This window comes from Centruroides vittatus, unplaced genomic scaffold (genome assembly GCF_030686945.1).
Source record: "Centruroides vittatus isolate TY-2023 unplaced genomic scaffold, ASM3068694v2 contig_962, whole genome shotgun sequence".
Lineage (NCBI taxonomy): Eukaryota > Metazoa > Arthropoda > Arachnida > Scorpiones > Buthidae > Centruroides > Centruroides vittatus.
In genome coordinates, this window is record NW_027122638.1 from 1223873 (window position 1) to 1244504 (window position 20632).

The following is a 20632-nucleotide window of genomic DNA, read 5'->3' on the forward strand; positions in this document are numbered from 1 at the left end:
ATTGACGAAGGACAGACAAACAGACGGACAATTGAATCTGAAAATTGCAGCCCAATAAAATATAAATTGTATAGGAGAAGGGTGATAAGAATTAAAAATTCCCAAATAATAACCTTCTTAAGTTGACTTAAAAGGGTAAAGATTTTAAGATTAACAACTGCTATAAATTTACGAGGAAAGCGAGCATTTCAAATAGGCCTACGTCACAATACTTTTCTTTAAAGAAAACTATTAAAATCGGGATTTATTTATATTATTTTTAGTGTTTTTATAAGCTGATCCCATTTAAATTTGACATATTAAGTTATAGAAAAATTATATATGGGTAAGTGAATTATTAATTAGGCCTACTACACAAAATATGAGTATTTAATTATTGAGGGTCAAAGCCTTACATGGGCCTAAATTATCTTCGAATTTAGAATCGGTTCGATTCAACAGATGAATTAAACACATCCAGTCTCGAGATCCTTGTTTATTAATGAGGCAATGTAAAAATGTAGACGAGAATGGATTATTTTAGCCTTATTTTAATATAAATTTTTATTTACCGCCTAAATTTTAGTGTTAATTAGTTAATTTCTTAGTACTACTTAATAAACTTTAGACCAGTGTTTTCAAACGGGTCGATATTGACCCCTTTGGATTAATGAAATTTTGAGGGGATCTATGTAGGTAGGGGATTTAAATTATTTAGGAGAGGGTTGCATATAGGCTATATTTATATATAATATAATTGTACGTAATATTGAAGTGGGCCGATCGGAAAAAAAATTTTGTTAAAAGGGGGTTCTATACATGAAAAAGGTTGGGAATCCCTTTTGTTACTTAGTGTTTAATTGGTGAGTACTTAAGCCAGGAGTTGTTACGTACTACAAGTAGAGCGGTAAGTAACAGTGTTTCAAAGTGTGGTACGCGTACTTCCTGTGGTACCCATCGGGTACGCGTGCCACACTTTGGGAAACAACGTGAGTACAGTTGTGTTTAAATAGCCATTTCAATTGTTTGCATTCTCTGTAATAGCAATATCGTAGCCTATGTTAACACTTATTAAAGGAGGCAGATGAAAGAATTGTTTACTTAATTTCGATTAATACAGTAACTGTAGAAGAGATGCCGGAAATTTGCACTTTATACATTAATTAATAGATAGAAGAGAACAGTCTTATTAACTGTTCAAGCATTCCAGATTATATTTTTGATTTTCAAGATTCTTCTACATTAACGAAGGAATTTAAAATTTCTAGAATATATTCTGATAAAAGACTTTAAGAATTTAATTTATCTTTTCTATATTTATATATTTTAATACAGAAAAAAATTAGTAGGCCTAAACAAGTTTCTTCTTAAGCTACTTGTTTTTAAATTTAAAAATAGTCGTAAAAATGTAATAATAATTAAGCTTATTCTATTTTAAAAATGCTACAAAAATAGCAAGAAATTATTATATTTTATGGCTTTTAAGTAATAAACTTATCGGCATTACTAATACACTGAAACCTCCCATTAATGGACACTCCCGAATAGCGGATACCTCTACTTAACGGACATTTTTACGATCTCCAGACCGTTCTGTTATATTCACCTTTAAACAACGGACAAACTTCTCGGCCCGGATGGTGTCCGCTATTCGCAGGTTATACTGTAGCCTATATATCTAACATTTGATAATTGTAGAGTGCAAGAACATTATTTATTTATTGGAAGAATTCTCTACCACGTTAAAATTCCGTTGAGTATAATATAAATATTTAGATCTATCAAAAACGAGCTATTATTTAATTATAAATGATTATATAGACTGATATTTATAGTTCAAGTATATTTAAAATTGTTATTAGAATTAACATGAACTATCGGGGATTCGAAAATAATTGATAATCCAGTACACGAGCCACGAACGTCCGCAGAGGGGTACAAACGGAGCATTTTCCTCTCTATGGGATAGAGTAAAAACTTCCACAAATCATAATGGTAAAAGCTATTTAGATACGCAGCCTTACATCCTAGACCACGGCCGTGTTCTATAATCTACTTGTAAAAATAATCCCCAAAAATTTAATAATTTTTGAAGATTATTTGGGGAAAAAATTAAATAATTTTGGGAATTTTTTTTCTTGGAGTAACTGAAGAAAAGTTTCCTACGGACACCCACATCACGAGATGTATTATTTCAAAGTTTTATACTCGTTATACAGTAAGTTCAACTTCACATTAGCAATTTAAATGACCACAAATTGACATTTCTTTCTTCATCTTAATTATTTAGATCGATTGTACGGTACTCCGACTGAAAAGCTTGGCACCTCAGAAGATTCGAATCCAAGGAAGACGTAACAATTTCGAAATTTTCTGATATTCTAAAAGAGATATTTTAAAAATCGCTTAAATTGTTTGTCAAACTTTCTGCTTAATGAACACGTTAATTTCAGTAATGATCTAATAAAGTTTATCAAGAAAGCGACAAGCGTGACTATCGCGTGTGACCTCTGCATATGCAATTGCTGCACTTCACTTAGAAAAGCAATCATCCCAATGTAATTACAGAACGGTTGTCTTAGAAACGCACAAGATGAAGTGGAACACCTGGTTGAATCTGCAGATTAATTTGTAGCCAATTGACAGATGAAGTGCTTTAAATGAGCTCTTTCCTTCCTTTATAACATCTGCTTCTCGAATTTCATCTGCTCACTTTTAAAACTAAAGCAGAGAAAATATATATATGTATATATATATAAAAGAAATTCGTTATTATACTTCTAAGTAGTTGTTTCCAAAACATTCCGAACAGATGTAATTTTGTATCTGTGTGTAAATACTTCTTTCTTAATGAGATATAGGCCTATAATCTTATCTTTGCGGTCTTTCGACGCGCGCTTCCTGAAAAAAATAAATAAATCTAAACTTAATTACCTTTGCCAATACTTAAAATTTTATTTTCTAAAACTTTATTTAGAGCTTAAGAAGATTGGAAAGTATTAAAAGTTGAAATTAAACAAAATGAGATTGAAATTTTTTTCTAATTAAACTTTCGGGAATTGACTAGACCAATGAGGATGTAGTGTACTTCGATCATATAAATATTTCCTTTTATTGTTTCGCCTTATTTATGAGTCTTGATTTCTATACGTGATCTATTTATATCGAATAAATATCATATTAATAATTATATTACAGGTAAACTAATAATTACAACGGGCATTTAAAAGAATTTGTGCCCGTTGTAATTGTTAAATTGTTTCCCGAAAATTCTCATAAAGGCAAATAAAATGTAGATACGAAGGCGATTTCTGTTTGCCGATTTAATTTAATAAACCGAAATTTTATAAAATGATCAAATATTTTACCACTTGTTAGCGTATAAACATAAAATAAAAGTAAAGATGCTCCGAAGATGCACTCGGAGAAAGGGAAGATTATTGTTTAATCCCTACCCCCTCTCATATAATCTACCAATCTGCGCGGCTTATACGAGGTCTTTTATAGATTATCGGATTGATTTTTACGCATTCTTATGCCCTACACATTTAATTTAAGGAAATTCTGTAGTAGAGTGTTACAGCATTAGCGAAACAATGTCAAAATTTCGAAGCCGGTATGCAAATTATACCGTAGTTAGATTGGAAGAAACGGTAAAAGATTGAAAAGTATATAAAATTTCCTACTAGGAGGAACCGTTTTAAGAAGATGGGGTGTATCTATCGTTATAAAATAAATCCAGGGAGGAAGCAGTGGCGTGTCTGGAGAGGAGGGAGGGGGGAAGAAGAACGGAGCAGTAAAGAAAAATCAGGTAAAAGCAGTTTATAGACGTTTCTCGTTGATTTAAAGAAAAAAAAATAAATAAAATCCGAATTAAAAGGTTTCAGTAAAGAAGTGCAATTCTTCTCTCGGACAATTTAACGATCCGTAAAACGAAATTCTTTTCGCGAAAGCTAAATCCCGACCGTCTTGTTTTTGCAGCCTTTTTCTCGCCTGTTTATTTTATTTTTTTCTTTTTTTTACAGCTGGGTAGAGACGGTTTAATCTCGCTGCCAGTGATTGAGCGACCTAAAGCTGAGACTTCTCTTCTCAATGGACATAAACGTGTAGTTTTTCGAGTCCGTCGGTGATTGGATGGCTGGCTCTGTACCGGGTCCAAGCCTAACCAGTTTTTGAAACGGCCAGAGTGTCTATGTCACCCCTGGGAGTGACTACTGTTGGATACCGGACCCGGTCGAATAGAGCCTGCCAACAAATGAGATGATTTTTACGAACGGCCAGAGACGCCCGTACCGAGTCATATGTCGAACTGTTGGATTGTTTTCGGCGATTGTGGGGGAGGATATAACCCCTGCGACTTCAGAGGGGGGAAACGGTTGTTATAACCGACCAGAAACCGACTCTCCTTAGCCTCTCGCTCCTTCAATATCGTTGCAAAACGTCCTGGAGACTTTTGGACCCTGCGGAGTTCGGGGGGTGCGTACAGAATCGGCCCTCCCCCCGCCATCGACGACAGAGTCAATATTTGTTCTCGTTTTATGGAGGTTCCCAGGACTAAATGTATGGAGTCTGCAATGAAATTCGTCCAATGAACGTAGATCAAAAACTATATTACGGGCTAGGCAGAACTGGATCCTATCGTCATGACACCATTATTGCTTTTATAGCTTATTTCCCCTTTTGATCCAATCTATCATTGCTTCTACAGCTTTTTCTGTGGCCGACGTTTAGAATTTCCGATCGTCGATAGGATGGAATGTCTGAGGATATTGTTAAGTTTTATATACCAGATCGTATTTTTCCATCATCCCGAACCATTATGGCATCTGACTCACTGGTGATCAAATTATTTTTCGGCTTGTTTTTATATTTCTATATATATATATATATAGAGTTACGTATAAATATATAGGCCTTCAGCTATAGAAATGTGTTTTTATTCCTTTTATGGTTTCTGATTTAAAATTTTAAATTTTACGACCCTATATTTTAGATTGGAAATGATATCTTCTTCCTTCGTTTTAAGTAATTTTCGCATTGGAAAAAAATAATACTCCAACTTCTCTGCCTTAAATTCCGAGTTAAAATGAAAATTTTATTATATTTGACATTAAAAAAATATATTTTTTTCGGTGTAACTTAAATAAATCTATTGTTACGTACACGTAAATTATTCTTATATTAACACAAAACTTAATTAAATCGTGTATTTTTTAATAAATTATAATTAATATATATATTACTCAATTAAATTGATTTTAATGACAATTAAAGTGGTTAAACTTACATTAAAATTGGGTAAGTACGAAGATATAAAATGCCCGATTGTTAGAGGGGCGCTCACTTATAAATTTTTAAAAAATGATATATATATATATATTTTATATAAGATACAGGGAAAAAATTGGGGGATGAGAAAATAGGCCGTGTTTAAAATAATGCAGTTTCTTTCTATAAAGCTGGGGTGGAAGCAAGCAAAGGCAATCTATTCGACTTGCGTCTGGTTGAAGCTGGGAGTTATAATTAATATTAAAATTTAATTAACGATCTCTGAGCGAGAGAAAATTAATTTCCCTACAAGTAACACTGAATAGCCTAGCTCATTATTCGTTCACCATACTGCTGTTCTGTACAATTTATTTCAATGTTAGAGCCGATGAGAGAAGATCTATTGTTTTAAGATAGTTTAATGCTACCTAGTCAGCAGCAACATGGCAGATGGAACGGTCGACATTAATTGGGGTGGATTTAAATCTACTAACAAACGTTTAAGCTTTATAATATATAAATATAAATATATATATATATATATATATATAAATCCTAAATTATAATAAGTCTAAGAGTTTCAATTTGTAGAAAAATTGCAAAGGTGTCGTTCTCTCAAGAGCTATTAACTCTTAAGAATTTTGAATTGAGAAATTACTCATGAGAATTTTTGGAGAATTCGTCGGAATAGACTCTTCTAATTGAGAATTAAAGTAGTAGAGGGGGGAATCTTAAATTTGTTTTAATTACTTTCCTTCCTTTGACCCATAGTAAATTAGTTTTAAGAGACCATCACGATTGATTATTGTGATCTCTTTAAAAGAGCTTTATTCTTGTTTTGGAAAATCCGATATTTATTTAGAGCGTAAGTAACAGGAAATGAGAAGAAAAAAACGTGACCAAGAAAAAGAAAAGTGGTTTATGTAAAGTCAGCTCTTTCTTTAAATCGATAACGTCCATCGAATACCGTTTATACATCGACTTATCCATCAGTATGGCTTCTAATATACATAATGAAACTAAAGTAGCTTTTTTGGTCCCACCATATAATAGGGAGGAATACGGGAAAGGTCACATGACTAACGTACTGTAAAAGAAAACTCCTCTTCACCTAAACTATTTTTATATTAAAAACTTTATGAATAGTTTTTTAAAAACATTTTTATTAGAAATAAGACGGCTGAACCCGTCCCCCCTCATTGATTTTACTATTAAGGGCAATCTCGTTTCGGGATTTACCATAAAATTATTACGTAAATAACTCGCCTCTCCCGCTTAAATTTTGTTTATTAATGTTTATAAATCATCAAAATTTCTTAATATTTAATTGAATTTAATTACAGTACATACACCATTCAATTTATTTTAACTTCGTGTTTGACTTGACTTGCGGGTTACATACGCAATTTTTAATTTTAATTATTAGTTTTTTTTTCTTTATCTTTCAAAATTTTTAAAAATTGTTAAGTTCTAAATATTCGAACTAGACTATAAATTAAGATTTATTCATAGAAACAAATTAATATTTAACTATTTAATTACCTTCTACGAAGTATCAATTCCCCGAGGCTTCATTTCCTGTTCCTTGAATTAATAAAATTGCTAAAAAGAATTCATAAAACATTTTTTAAAATAAAATAACCATAAAAATAAGCTTAACAATAATTAAATTTTGTAGATTTAACGGTTTAAATTTAGTGCAACTTTGAAAAGTTTGTTTCCAAACAATTATTTTACTTAGATTAATGCACGATTCATATCTTAAACATATAATGATATGTATATATCATTATAATTAGGGCTCTATAACAATAGGGTTCTAATTATAATGATATTTAGATGTATTAACAGCTTATATAATTTATTAAGTTTTCATTTTATCGAACTTTATAGTTTACAGAGTCTATAGATGGTGTAACTTGTGGTGTGTAACTTATACGCTTGTATGTAAGACGTTATACAAGCGCTTAAATCTTTATTTATTTAAATCATAACGATTATTTTATATTAAAAATGTCTTTGTGTCCGTAAAATTTATGTTTACGCCTATAAAAATTTTTAAGTGATGCTGCAAACATACAAATCTGGAATGACTTCTCTTCCTTGATGCAGTAACAATGCTTACCATAGAACTAAACAGAAATAATATAGCCTACAGTGGCGCGTTATCCTAAGGACAAAAAAGAAAATTACCTGGGGCCCCCTGTTATTTGGGGCCCCGAATCAATCATTTATAAGAAAACATTTCCTCAAAAAATTCCCCCGAAGAAGAAAAACGTATGAAGTCGACACTGTACTGTACGTGGGGCCCCCGATTCAAATTCGTCTGGGCCCCATAAAGTTATAACGCGTGAGCGTATACTTTAATATATTTTGCTGAAATTATATATTATAATATATATGTAAGTTGAAATATTGCATATTCTTCCCTGGAGGGTGTCTCTCTCAGATTCTGTCATACCTTGGACTATAGTTTATACAGTAATTTAATTAATACTTTTTGGAGTAATAATAAATTTAATTAGTTTTTAAGTAATTTCATAATGTTTGAGTTAGGAAACGAAGAAGAATTCTTATTTTATTGTTGTAAATAATTTATTTTATTATCCCGAAAGATGTTAGATTTATAGAGGATTTTAAAAGAGCGTAATTTGTTTGTAAAAGAGTAGGAAAATTCTATAATACTTCATATAAACCCGCATGTTACTGGTCGCCTTTGGAGAATAATTAAACATTCGCATTCACTCATCGAATTTTAAAAACTATGCGGGAGTTTATTGAAGATTACATCTTTGAAAACGATAAAACATAAGCAATATGGCCGCCCTATAACAAATAAGTAAAAATTAATTGTCGTTCTCTAGTAGGAGCTTCATGAGAAAGTAATAATTCGCTTAAATAATGTAAAAACCATATCATGGAATAATGTTATCGTAAATCCTCAGCTTGGAGCTGGAAATAATCTTCTCATATTGTTCGATATCTGGCTTTTAGATCACTTTATCCCTTATACAATAGGGCTATAATAGACGAGGGGATTGTGTTAAAGAGATAAGTAACATCTCTATCATCGACGTCTATGCTTAAACGGGACGCAATAAATGGTGCACTATTTAACAAGCATAAATCGTACGTTGACAATAGGTGTGAAGGGTGATGCTGTTTTGCTGCCCAGGATAACGGACACCGCTGTGTTTGAGTGGTTCCGTATCATTGACTCCCAATTCTTGATAATCTGATTTACAGGGATTAGCGAGTCGGGACGTGTGAAAAGAAGACAGAGGACAGCGGGTGTCCACCCTATTTGTATAACGTACCCCGATCGGTGCCACTTCCTAGCATGGGAACCATACGTGGCACCCCTCCTCGCTTCCACTGAAGGGTTATATTATCGTGTAACGAAACTTTTAATAGGCTGTCACACGGCGGATAACGAGTTCGGCAAAGTATCTAACACTACATAACTTGACTTTTTCGACACCCCTCAGACATTCAATTGTTGCAACAAGCAAACTTTAAATTTACACTCGTCGAAATTATAAAAATTGTGCATTTGAAGCAATGTTTACACGTTATAATACATTTAAAAAATATTATACGGCGAATATATGGCATTAAAACTATACGCTTTAATAAATCTTCATTGTAATAACAAAGGGAAGATTGTTAAAGTAGCTTATACATCACAATTTGTGAGGCCATGCATACAATTTGTTAAGCTCTGAGCGTGTATTTTAATGGAGGCAACCAGATATGGCACAGAGCGAGGTACGTTTCACACGAAAACGGAGAAGGGCAAATATCGGGGTTACGGGATCCAACAATAGATTTAGCGGATGTAAATATCAACAGAACTATGCCATTGTCCCGTCTCTCGGTTCCTGGGTGTTGACTTATAGCAAAAAGGTAATAGGCCTTAATACGGTGAGTTGACTCAAAGAGATTACAGTTTGGATGGCTGCTCTTTAGAAGCAGTAAGGTCGCTTGTATTGTTGCAAACTTTGTGGCTGACATTAAAAAGGGAGCTGCGATAGGCCTTTGCCTCAGATACGACTATTAAACCAATATAAATGATCGTTATGTTTGTTAGAACCTTTTCAGGGGCAGTTTTAAAGCCATAACAGCTAGTTAGATTGATAAATCAAATTTTTATAAAAGATTCCGAGCGGTTTGTTACAACGTAATGAATTCGTTTTAAAAGAAGAAGAAAAAAAAACTTTTGTCTGACGGTCCTCTTATTATAAATATTTAATTTACGGACCATAAATTAAGCATTATCTCAACGATAACATTGTAATCGTTAGTAAAGAGATTTATTTTGGCAAAGCGTAACTAATCTCTAGTTACGGCGTAACGCGAAAATGAAATGGTTCTAAAATAGTATACACGTGTGACGATTGTCCGCAGTTTTTCTTTATTAAAAGGTTGTAAAATTGAAATGAATTAAACGAAATATTAGTTTTTCGCCTCCGAAAAAGTGCAGTATCTAATTTAAACGAAGAAAAATTGGAAATAATAGGTTTAATTTTAATTTGATGAGTTTAATTGTTAATTACCGTGAAGGGAATCGGAAATCGGAACGATAGACTGGGATGCTCACTTTACTTAATCAAAGACTGTATTCGATGGCATAAAATGATTGGTCGGTTGCCTTCCCGAGATACGCCGCCGGTGTGACGTCACCAGAGATTTAAACGTCAGTCGCGGAAGAAATTGGGACCAACGATTGCTCGGCTCTTTAGAAAAACTTTGTAAAAATATTCGCGTTTAAAGTTTAATAAACGTCGCGAACTTTATTAAGGAGGCGATTGGATGCTCCTACCTGGCAAAAAGTGCGCTTTCCTCGGCTCGGACTCCACCGTAACGAAACAGTTGCGAGTTATCTATCACAAGGGGATCGACTGCGGCCACGTGTCACTCGAAGGGGTCGACCAGTGGTAGCACGCTTCATTAAGTACCGTCAGTTGGAAAGTGAAGCATCCGACAGGCCGACATATTGTCTGTCTTGCTCCGTTTCCTTCACAGATTCAACAAAACATCATGGGCTCGTCTATTGGTCTATCGAAACCATGGTAACGCTTGCCGTCCAATAGGATCGGGCGGTTTGGATCCGCCCTCTAGAGAAGGTATCAGTCAGGCGCGCTAGGGAAATCGTGTCGTATTTGACGTATCCAATGCACAACACTCGGTACAGTTGTTTAGATGCTTCTGTTGAGATGGTAGACAAGATTTCGGTGATCTGCTAACGCCGGAGCCATGTTAGAGTTTAATACACCGGCGACATCGGCACCTAGCGCAAGTTCAATGCTGTCTATGTTGAACATAAACATGGAAGCGTCGCGTCAGAACGCCTTTCTTCTCGGCAATCCTCCTCTGGCCGCCTTGCACTCCATGGCAGAGATTAAATCCACACCTGTCGGAACTTATCCAAATACACAGACTTTAAAACCGTCCGCAGTAGGACTTCCGGCGACATGTTCTCAATCGGCGACTCCCCACGGGATCAACGATATTCTTAGTCGGCCTTCGGTCACCTCAGCACCCAGTTTGGGCACCCTCAGCGCCCTACCACGATTCAGTCTCGGAGTCGGTGCCGGGATGTACTTTGGCCCCGCCAACGGGGGCCTACATAAATTAGGACTGAGTGAACTCCAGGGTAGACCGCATCTGTACTGGCCAGGAATGATGCAAAATCCGGCTCTCTGGAGGGACAGATTCGCATCCGCTGCAGGTATGTACAGTACGTCATTTTACATAGAATAAAAGCAAATTCGTTTGGTCTTCTTGTAATCCAAGCTGCTAAATATTCTTCGTGTTTTTCAACAATCGTTACGTGTGATCCTATACTTGTTTGTAATTTGATTACACTCCACGTAACTGTGGTTTCAGATCTTGTATGAGACATTCCGGATGTTTGGTTTAGTTGCCTCGATACAGCCACTTATCACATTCGGTTCTGGAGTGTAATAGTTATGGAGACTAAGGTATTTTCTCCTCTCTTATCTCGTACTAGACTAAGAAACTATCAACTTGTGCTACCGAAAGTGGTCTGCAAACACAATACTTGTTGTAAAGTAAGCTTAACAAATACGTACAGTACACAATATCAATTCGAAACTTCGAAACTCGGCCAGCTGTCTTAATGCACCTTCACATTCTCAATTAAAGAACAATTTAATTAGGTAAATATTTACTTCTTAATTGAATAAATTTAAATTAAATTAGAATAATTAATATCCTATGACAATTAATATTAATAGAAGCCCAAACTGAATTTAATTCCGTGTGTAATTTCGATTACTAGCTCCATTTTTAGGCCTATCGTGTCTTACGTAAAGTTCGGGACTAGGCCTACAAATTCTCTTGTCTGTCTTGGACACGTTCGTAAATTATCCAGGCCTAAATATACAAGAAAAGTTATAGAATTTAAGTGTTTAAACGGCCGCTTTTTTTACTATTTAACTAATAATTAATTACTTTAGCGTAAGCGTGCTTTAATCACCCTTTAAAATCCACAAGTATCGGGGTGTTGAATCGTTATATGTCAATGTTGGAAAGTATCAAAAACGGCAGGTTCAAGCTGTTCTGGCGACAACCTAGCAACAGGCATCGGTTATTTGTGTTCTGTCATAACGTTGTGTCATAACTGCGTGTCGTTTTAGTGTCACAAGAGCTATCGAAGAAAACAGTTTTCTTCTGCGGTGGAAGGTACTGTACCTCGATATATTGAACGTATTTCTGCAAACGTTTAAGAACAATAGTGGAAAGACTAAATCGCCGTTTTCAGTCATTTTTAAATAGATCTAGAGACTTAGTTTCTTGTGGAAACTCTAAATTATAAGCCTAGTCAATGAGACTTTAGTAGGCCCACAAGAGAATGATTAACTTGCCTAAGTACATAATTCAGAAGTATTTAACAATTCCTCGATTTAAAGCACTTGCATAAACATAAACGACAATTAATTAGTTTAATATTTTAGTTATAAAAATTTTAAACATTAAAAAAGCAAATGTTAAGTTTTTAAGCAGATAAATTATTTTCTCTTCGTTTCTTCGAAGAATTTTGAAAACATGAAACAAAGCTGAAATGCAGAGAAAATAATTCATAATTTGCAAATTATTTAATCAAGTTTTATACAGTAAAACCTCGAAAGTTGGACATCTCTCTAACCCGGACACTCGCTAACTTGGACACTTTGAATCTTCACCACAGGTGTTCAACTTAGTCAGATTTTTACTGTACTTTATAATCTTTCAGCTTTATAATTATACATCTAATTATTAATTTAGGGCAAATCTACAATCAAATTACATACAGAAATGAAAATAACAGGCCGAGCTCGGTCTTATTTATCAAAACTAATCAATGATGACGCCCATTTTTAAGTCATTAAACACATAAAAATTACGTTTTTTTGCATAAAATGAGCATTTAATAAGTCAGTTCGAGTGGAAATTTTAGTTATGTGTTAGACTGGAAAAGAGAGATAAAAATGTGAATTTACGAAGGACAAAAAATTCAATTTATTTGACTTTAGGATTATCCGAAGATAGGAAGAAAAAGTGATTATCAGGTAACATCTGATAATGATCCAATTTGTAGAAGTTTTCCAAAGAATCAGAGAGTCTTTGAACAAAACTTTGAAATTGCCAATACCCACGAAGACATTTTGGTAATTTCTGAACTTTTTGTAATTTACGAAAGATTAAACTTTTACAGAAATTCTTCAATTATCCGTGAGATTTACACTGATATAACAAAGCTTATGATAACGTGTAAAAAATTAATTTAGGAATGAAAGTTGAATTTTAATCACAAAACTTTTTATTCCGTCCTCTACGAAATTAAATTGGGAAATTAAATAAGTTTTTTTTTTTAAATTTACACTTTAATAAATTAAATTCTTTAACCCATTCCACTTTAGAACAATAATTAAACATAAAATAATTTTATATTGTAATTTTATAATGTAAGTAGTGACAGACTTTCTGTGGACTTAACGAGAACCAAATTCGTTTAAATTTTAGAAAATTTTAATTATATTAATAAATAAAACAGTTTAAAAATAATTTTACTTGTTTTTAAACAGGAAGAAGAAAGAGTTATATTATTATTTTATACCGTAGAATAGTGATAAAGATAAATCTTTAGTAATGTATATCAGTTACTAGGAGCGTGTATGGCAAACTTCAATTCAAAATATAGAATTGCAAGCTGTATGCAGCATTTTAAAGTAGTATTTTTACATCTGTATGATAGAATATTCTACTTTTTTGTGGGAGGAATACATTTTAGATAATATAAATGACTTTAAATTGGGTTTTAATAGTGTAAAATATCTTTTTCAGTGGCTCAGAATGCGACGGATAAAGACGGAAAGAAAAAACATACAAGGCCTACTTTTTCCGGTCATCAGATTTATGTTTTAGAAAAGACTTTTGAACAAACCAAATATCTGGCTGGACCCGAACGTGCTAAATTAGCCTACGCGCTTGGAATGTCCGAGAGTCAAGTTAAGGTGATTTTACTTAATTTTATATTATTTCATTTAACTCTTTTCTTCGAATAACTCAAAAACAATTTGCCAATTGTCCCAATTAATTAATTACGCGGTTGTGACCCTCCTCGAAGACGTTAATTTCTGATAATTCTCGAAGAAGATAAGATACGGGAGTGGTACGAATAGAGAAAGGGTCCCCATTTCTCGTGTTTTTTTCTAACACTGCCTACAACAATAAAGTTGGAAAAACCTCCTATTCACTCAGGGATTTTAACGTGACGATAAAACAGCTCTGTTTCGGAAGACGTGCCAATGCATCTATCTAGCAACAGAACGACAATCCCCGCAGTCCTGGTAATGTTTCCGTACATGCATGTTTGAAAAGACACAAATGGTCTTGAAAGAATACTAGATTCACAATTTTATCATATCCACCATTGACTACTTACTTATCTGTTCATGCACCAGATGGAGTTACTAGTGTATGGGGGCAAAACGGTTTGATTCCTTGCATTCCAATTGATGCTTGAATATGTCATTGTTTGACTGCGTTACTTTATCATCAGCCAGAGTATTATTCGTTTTGTTAGAATAACTGCCTTGAATTATGTATGAAGTTGTTTTTTTCTGTTTTTTAAAGGCTTGCTTTCGGAATAATGACCGACCATGTCATCATTTGCTTTCTATTTGTTATTTCCATAGCTCTTTTATTTAATAGGGCCTAACTTTATCACTTTATTGCTGCTATACTTCTTCATAATTGCGACTCGTTTCTATTTGATTATTTCGTATCCACTTTACAATTTTATTAGAAATCGCTTGCCACCGAGGTATATTATCCAGTTTAAAGAATTTTTTCTGCTTTTCCAAGTTGGATTTCTTAATTATGATTAAGAGAAATGGAACTCGCTTAATGCCCTGTACGGATTTATACTTGCAACGAATTTAATTATATTGTGCCATTATGGTAATTTGCCATTAAAATCCTTTAAAATAGCGATAAAATCTCGACTTTTATTTCCTTATTTACAATTTTTTTTGAGGGCATTAAATGAATGGCAATCTTAAAACCCTTTCGGATTTCCTTACTGGAATATACACAAGATAATAGTATTAATTCACAGCACTTGGAAGTAACTTAGAACGAATGAATTTTTAGAAGAATCATTCAGAAATACGAATTATTCTTTCTTGTATGTCGTGAGACTTTGTAGTGTTTTCTGTGCCCTGTTAAACACACCATAGAGGTATTCAGAAAAGCGCCAGAAAGAATGTAGCCATAAGGTAAACAAATGAAAAAAGAAGAAGAAAGGAATCATTAGAAAGTCGCTTTGGATAGCAAATATTAAGAAAGATGCGAGTGGGTTTCCTAAAAAAAATCCACTTTTTTTTTGGCTTATTTCACTGAAAATTGAAAAGGTTAGAAGAATTAGAAGAGCGAGATAAAGATATATTCTGGTGCCAGATTCCTTTTCAAACCATAAAATCTCATTAAGAAACAATTTGTCTACTTTCTCCTACATTATATTTTTTTCTACGTTAGACGAAAATATGAAAAATGCTAGTGTTGTTACTTGTCCAAATAATTAGTCTCCAAAAAACTTGGCTAGGAATAAGCATTTGATAAGAGATTATTAAGTTTAGAAAATGTTTTTAAGTTAAGGAAAAATTCTAATAAACCAAAATATGAAAATTGAAAAATATTTTATTACAGAAAAATGCTTAAATTTAAATATATTTTCATATAATTCTATCCAACAAAAAACAAAAATTAGAAATGCTAAAAGAAACTTGAAAAATAAACGTTGTTTTTTCTAAAAATAAAGAACTTTATAAATTGCTATCATCTGAAAATTTAATTTTAACTAATAATTAACATTAAGAAACGATTTTAATTATCATTAATACATAATTTAAGTAAATATTTAACACGCAAGAGGCTTTAAATATGTTTTAAAAATGGACTATAAACATAAATAATGAAATTTTTCAATGGAAAATTCGCTTAAATTTTCATTTTGGATTAAAGTAAAAAATCAAAATGTTTACCTTTTGTATTTTTGAAGCGTGTATATAAATTTCTAGACATTAATTCACATTAAAATAACTTAATTAATAAGTAATTACAGTTACATTAATAAACACTATTAATAAGCATTAAAAAAGTCATAAATTTAAAATTACGTTCTATAAATTCATTTAATTTTTATATCTAGTTTATATTTTATTATAATTATAAATGCAATAAATCGATTTTTATTAATATAAATAGCATTATTTTATAATAAAAAGCTTTTAAATCATGACCACGTTACTAATTTATTCCGATGAATTTTCAATTTATAAATTCGACTTTTAATATTTAAATTTTCCAAAATTATGTAGAAACTTTACCGTATAAAAGAGCTAATTTCTAGAATAATTTAAGCAAATAGTAAATTAAAATGAATGGAAATTTCTCAGCAAAATTGTCTGATTTATCGAGAAATAATTCATTTTATTCCTTTACTCACACAAAAGTTTTTATTGTTAGGGGGCAATTTTACGTGGAAATAAAGGAAAATAAAAGATATTCAAGCATTTTGTTAAGTAGAGATTCACATAATTTGATACGAGAGGCAATTCGATAGGAACCGAGTGTATAGAATGTAATTCGATGGTTCCCAGAAGACGAGTGATATAGACGTGTTGATGCATCATTAACAGTCAACTGCAATGTTAATTCAGTAATTCCTATTACACATGCAGATTTCAACAGTAAAATTCGATAGAATAGGGTGTAATCTTTTACGTATTTGGCTCGGTGATTACGTCAGAATAGACGTAGAACGAGAGACATTCAATCAAGTAAGTAATAGAATCATTTGACATGACTCCTATTGGTTTAGTGGTGTATATCATTGCTCTATTGCAGCAATAACTTTCACACACCACACTCTCTCATATACCCCAATAAACTTCCTGATAGGCCTATCGAACTTGTTTTTGGAAAAGAAAAACCCCCCTCTTTCTCTCTCTCATTCCACGCCTTCTATTATTTTTTGACAGTTATTACTATTATAAGGCTTCCATCTGTAATGAAAAAAAACACAGGTTATAAATTTGTACCGCGTGTGACGTATCCGTTTAATATTAAATTCAATTTTAAAGCCTTTATTTAAGGGCATAAAGTAGCATTGCTACTTATGACTGGTGTGTAGTAGTGTATCGAGAATGGGTACGGTGTTTACACAATCATTTTATAACAGTTATATCTTAATGACCTCATACACAAACAGTCGTTAGCATAGTTGACTCATCAGTTTCAATTATCCTATACTTGCTTAATATTATAACGTGGTCATTATTATCACGAAATGATATCATATAATTATCCTATCTTGCATATCGGCACTAATTCTGATAATGCAAACCTTGTGATGACTTCTGCATTGTTTTAAGTGTTCAAGACCAAGTTTCTGATGACGTTAAGGAAGGGGGAAAGGGAATTTTACAGGAAATTTCCCTGAGCAAACGTGATACAAAAAGACAAAACAATTCCAGAAGAAAAGAAGAAAGAAACAACACATTTACTAACTTCGCTTCTATTATTTCTCCAGTAGGGACAGCGGATTAAGGGATTTATGAAGACAAACGATTCTTTTAGGAGCCCTATTCGATTCTCTTATCACAGCAGTCAATGATTGATGTGGTTTGTGTCGGAACCGCAGCTTTGGAGACAACTAGCCACAAGCCTGGCCCATTACTCGTTTGGTCAGACATCTTAAACGATCGACTGAATTTAACCTCACTCGACGGTTCAATTGCTCCATAAAATCTTCAAAAATTAAAATTTATTCACTTCGCCTCATCTCTCTTACTTTAATCATTTTTGAAATCTTCACGCCACTCCTCACTTTCGCGTGCTCGTCGTCACTTGTCTTCATTACTGTAATTCTACTGTTGTAACGAACACCACAAAACGCGCCCCCTACCGGACGATTACTGAAGCTGTTGTGTTTATTTAAAAAAAATTTTTTTTGTAGGTATGGTTTCAAAATCGACGGACAAAATGGCGAAAAAAGCACGCAGCGGAGATGGCAACAGCCAAGAAGAAACACGACTCTGAAGCTGAACAAATGAGACACGACGACAGTTCGGATGCAGAAGAACTAAACGGTTTAGACGGGAAACGTTTCAAACGAGATGATGACGGATCATCGGGACTGAGACAGGAAGATGTAACAGATAGGTTATCATCGCCGTAACACAATCAAATCCGCAACAATGTGCAATTCAATCTGTATATCGATATCGATGCCAGATTATCAGAAGAAAGGCAGAAAAAAAATATACATAAAAAAAGAATTACATAAATAAATAAATAAATAAATAAAAAACAAGTATATAATACCAAGGGGGTATCATTTCATAAGTTTTATTGTGTTATTCTGCTTATGAAATGGCACACCTGCCGATTGAAAATCATTTTTGGCTACTTTATAACCCGGTGAAACTGATGTTGCCCTCTCTCCATTCCTGTAGGTCCGGGAATGAACCCCGGATATAAGGATTTCTAAGATTGGTTGGTTGAATTGGCATTCACTTGACTATAGAAATTTTAAAGAATAATATAAATAAATAAATAAATAATAACCGACAAGAAAATTGCCTTTTCTTTTCCACGCCACTTCGGTATATCGAATTTAAAAAAAACACGTAGATTGGTAACATAGCGTTACGACGTTTCCGAGAATGTAAATTAGGGTACCATATCCGAGTCACGTGATGCTCAACTAACCAATTCTAAGTTCGGAGCCGTGAGGTTGTACTGTACATAAGATTTCAGTCGTTCACATTAGGTTTAATTATGTTATTAACCTATCGAGTTTTAGTTCGTGTACAGAGAGATTCTTTGAATGTATCGCCGTAGGTCAACACTTCTCCGAAAAGAGTAGGTCTTAACATTTTAAATGAATGGGGGAGGAGGAAAAAATTTGGAAAAATAAAGGAAAATTTCCTCCCCTCGTCGATAATGGAACACATATTGTTTGTTATTTATTGCAGAATAAAACTTATAATAAGTTCAATAAATATTTATTCGACAGATTACAGTTTAAAAGAAGAAGAAGAGAAGGAAAAAAAGGTCAAAACCTTTTTATAAACATAAATTGTATTTGTATAATTATTAAATTTATTTTCTGTTTGGTATATTTGTGTAAAGTACTGTCTTGTATCGAAAGAAAGTCGTTTCATATTGAACATATTAAAATTATTTAAATGACAGTTGTATGACGTTTAATTGCCTCACAATACACTTAAGATAATACACAGCAGAACCTGTTTAAGTCGGAATCGCGCGGTTTGAACAGGTTTTTAACATAGAAAATAGCTGATTTTCGTAGAATTCTTCCCGCTTAGGCAGGTTTCCGTTTTATTCAGGTTACAAAATCGATGATATACATAAATTGTAACGTAGGAAGGGAAATCGCCGTTCGGGACGGTCGTATAAATATTTTCTCCTTATTTCAAATGCAAAATATTAAATAAGCCCGATTACCTTATATGAATTTAACCTTATAAAACGTGACTAGATTTAAATTATTCTTAAGGAACCTTAATTAACCCCGAAACTACGCGAGTATTTAACATTTTAGAATTTATTACGTACCGTTGATTCTCCAGCTGACTTTTTAAACACGGTTATGAAAAAGAAAACAAAGGGGAAAAAAATTCCCAACGGCTTTACAAATTATTACAGAAAATAGAAAATTGTATTTTATACATGGCAAGATTAGCCTACTAACATTTGCAAAGCCGTCGTAAGAAACAAATAAAATAAAACAACCCTCATATCTTCGTAGGTGGTGGAGTAGCATCTCTTCCCATCTCCCGCTTCGTGCATTAAACTTATTACTAGGAAAACAATTTCCACGAAACCGAGATTTATATTCGTGAAAGCGCCGATATATAAATCCATACTGGTCGCTATGACAACCTGACTGGGAGAGGGAGGAAGGGGGGAAGAGAGAAACGAGGAAGCTCTCCAGCCTCAAGGTTCTCGCATCTCACTGGACTGCATACATCAACCGTTCCGACTACAGCAACCACTCTCCCACTTCTGATTGGTTTAAATATAATCAGCAATTGCTCCTGATGTAAGTTAGCTATCGTTGTTGCTCTTCTATAAACAACGCTTCTCAATCTCCGTTGATGGCTCCGTATTCTGATGAAAATTTATTGAAGCAAACTTTGAATTAAAATGCGATGAATATATAGTTTTTTACTTTATGAGTTCGAGGGGAAGAAAAAAATAAAAATAATAATAAAAATAATAGAAGATTTTATAAACTGCATCACTCTGAAAGATCCAATATTAATTTCTGATTGCCTCTGCATAAATTATGGATTTTATATGAGAAATTTTATTCCTTTTTAGCATATTATTATTATTATTATTATTATCGTTATTAATTTTTAATTTTTATAGATACGTTTTTTCTTTGTATCTTCCCTCATTTTGTCGATTAATTAACAGTTTGAACCATTTACAAATTTGCAATCGTTAATTTTGCAATTCGCACTCGTAACTTTTAATAATAATTTCAATCTAACACATAAATTAGATTAGAATTTATTTATGGGAGCATTTCATTATAATTTATAACAGAATTAAGTAAACTCATTAAACTAACAGCTTTTATTTAAGTATTAAACTGCTGAACCTTACGCATTCCGGCGGTACTTCAGAAATTTTCGAATTTTTTCTTTTAATCGTAATTAAAAATTTAAAAAAAAGAAAGAAAAATTAACGTTAAAGAAAAATTTAATTGCTAAACATTAACAGAATTTTCCCCACCCCCGAAAAAAAATATTTGAAATGTTCGAAAGAAATTCCGTGATTG

General features: G+C 33.0%; 2 protein-coding genes across 3 annotated transcripts in view; one reads left to right on the forward strand and one right to left on the reverse strand.

Moving 5' to 3' along the window:
• Nucleotides 1-10357, reverse strand: part of LOC136985355 (homeobox protein Nkx-6.2-like) — a 46131-nt gene extending 35774 nt beyond the window's left edge. The window contains exons 1-2 of one of the 2 annotated variants that reach the window (XM_067282624.1): nucleotides 10070-10357; nucleotides 6790-6849 (exon numbers count right to left, since the gene is read on the reverse strand). The gene's annotated coding sequence lies outside the window, so the exon portion shown is untranslated. The remainder of the gene's footprint in view (nucleotides 1-6789; nucleotides 6850-10069) is intronic. The other variant, XM_067282625.1, reaches the window with a different exon arrangement.
• Nucleotides 10358-10448: 91 nt separating this feature from the next.
• LOC136985370 (homeobox protein Nkx-6.2-like) lies at nucleotides 10449-18893 on the forward strand. Its single transcript, XM_067282640.1, has 3 exons — nucleotides 10449-10978; nucleotides 13597-13766; nucleotides 17774-18893. The coding sequence occupies exons 1-3, from the start codon at nucleotides 10504-10506 to the stop codon at nucleotides 17993-17995; spliced, it is 867 nt and encodes a 288-aa protein (XP_067138741.1). The 5' UTR covers nucleotides 10449-10503; the 3' UTR covers nucleotides 17996-18893.
• Nucleotides 18894-20632: the final 1739 nt, after the last annotated feature.

Coding starts and splice junctions, on each gene's coding strand:
- LOC136985370 (XM_067282640.1), top strand. CDS start 10,504: ATGTTAGAGTTTAATACACCGGCGACATCGGCACCTAGCGCAAGTTCA. Junction 10,979..13,596: donor CAGATTCGCATCCGCTGCAG/GTATGTACAGTA, acceptor TATCTTTTTCAG/TGGCTCAGAATGCGACGGAT. Junction 13,767..17,773: donor TGTCCGAGAGTCAAGTTAAG/GTGATTTTACTT, acceptor TTTTTTTTGTAG/GTATGGTTTCAAAATCGACG.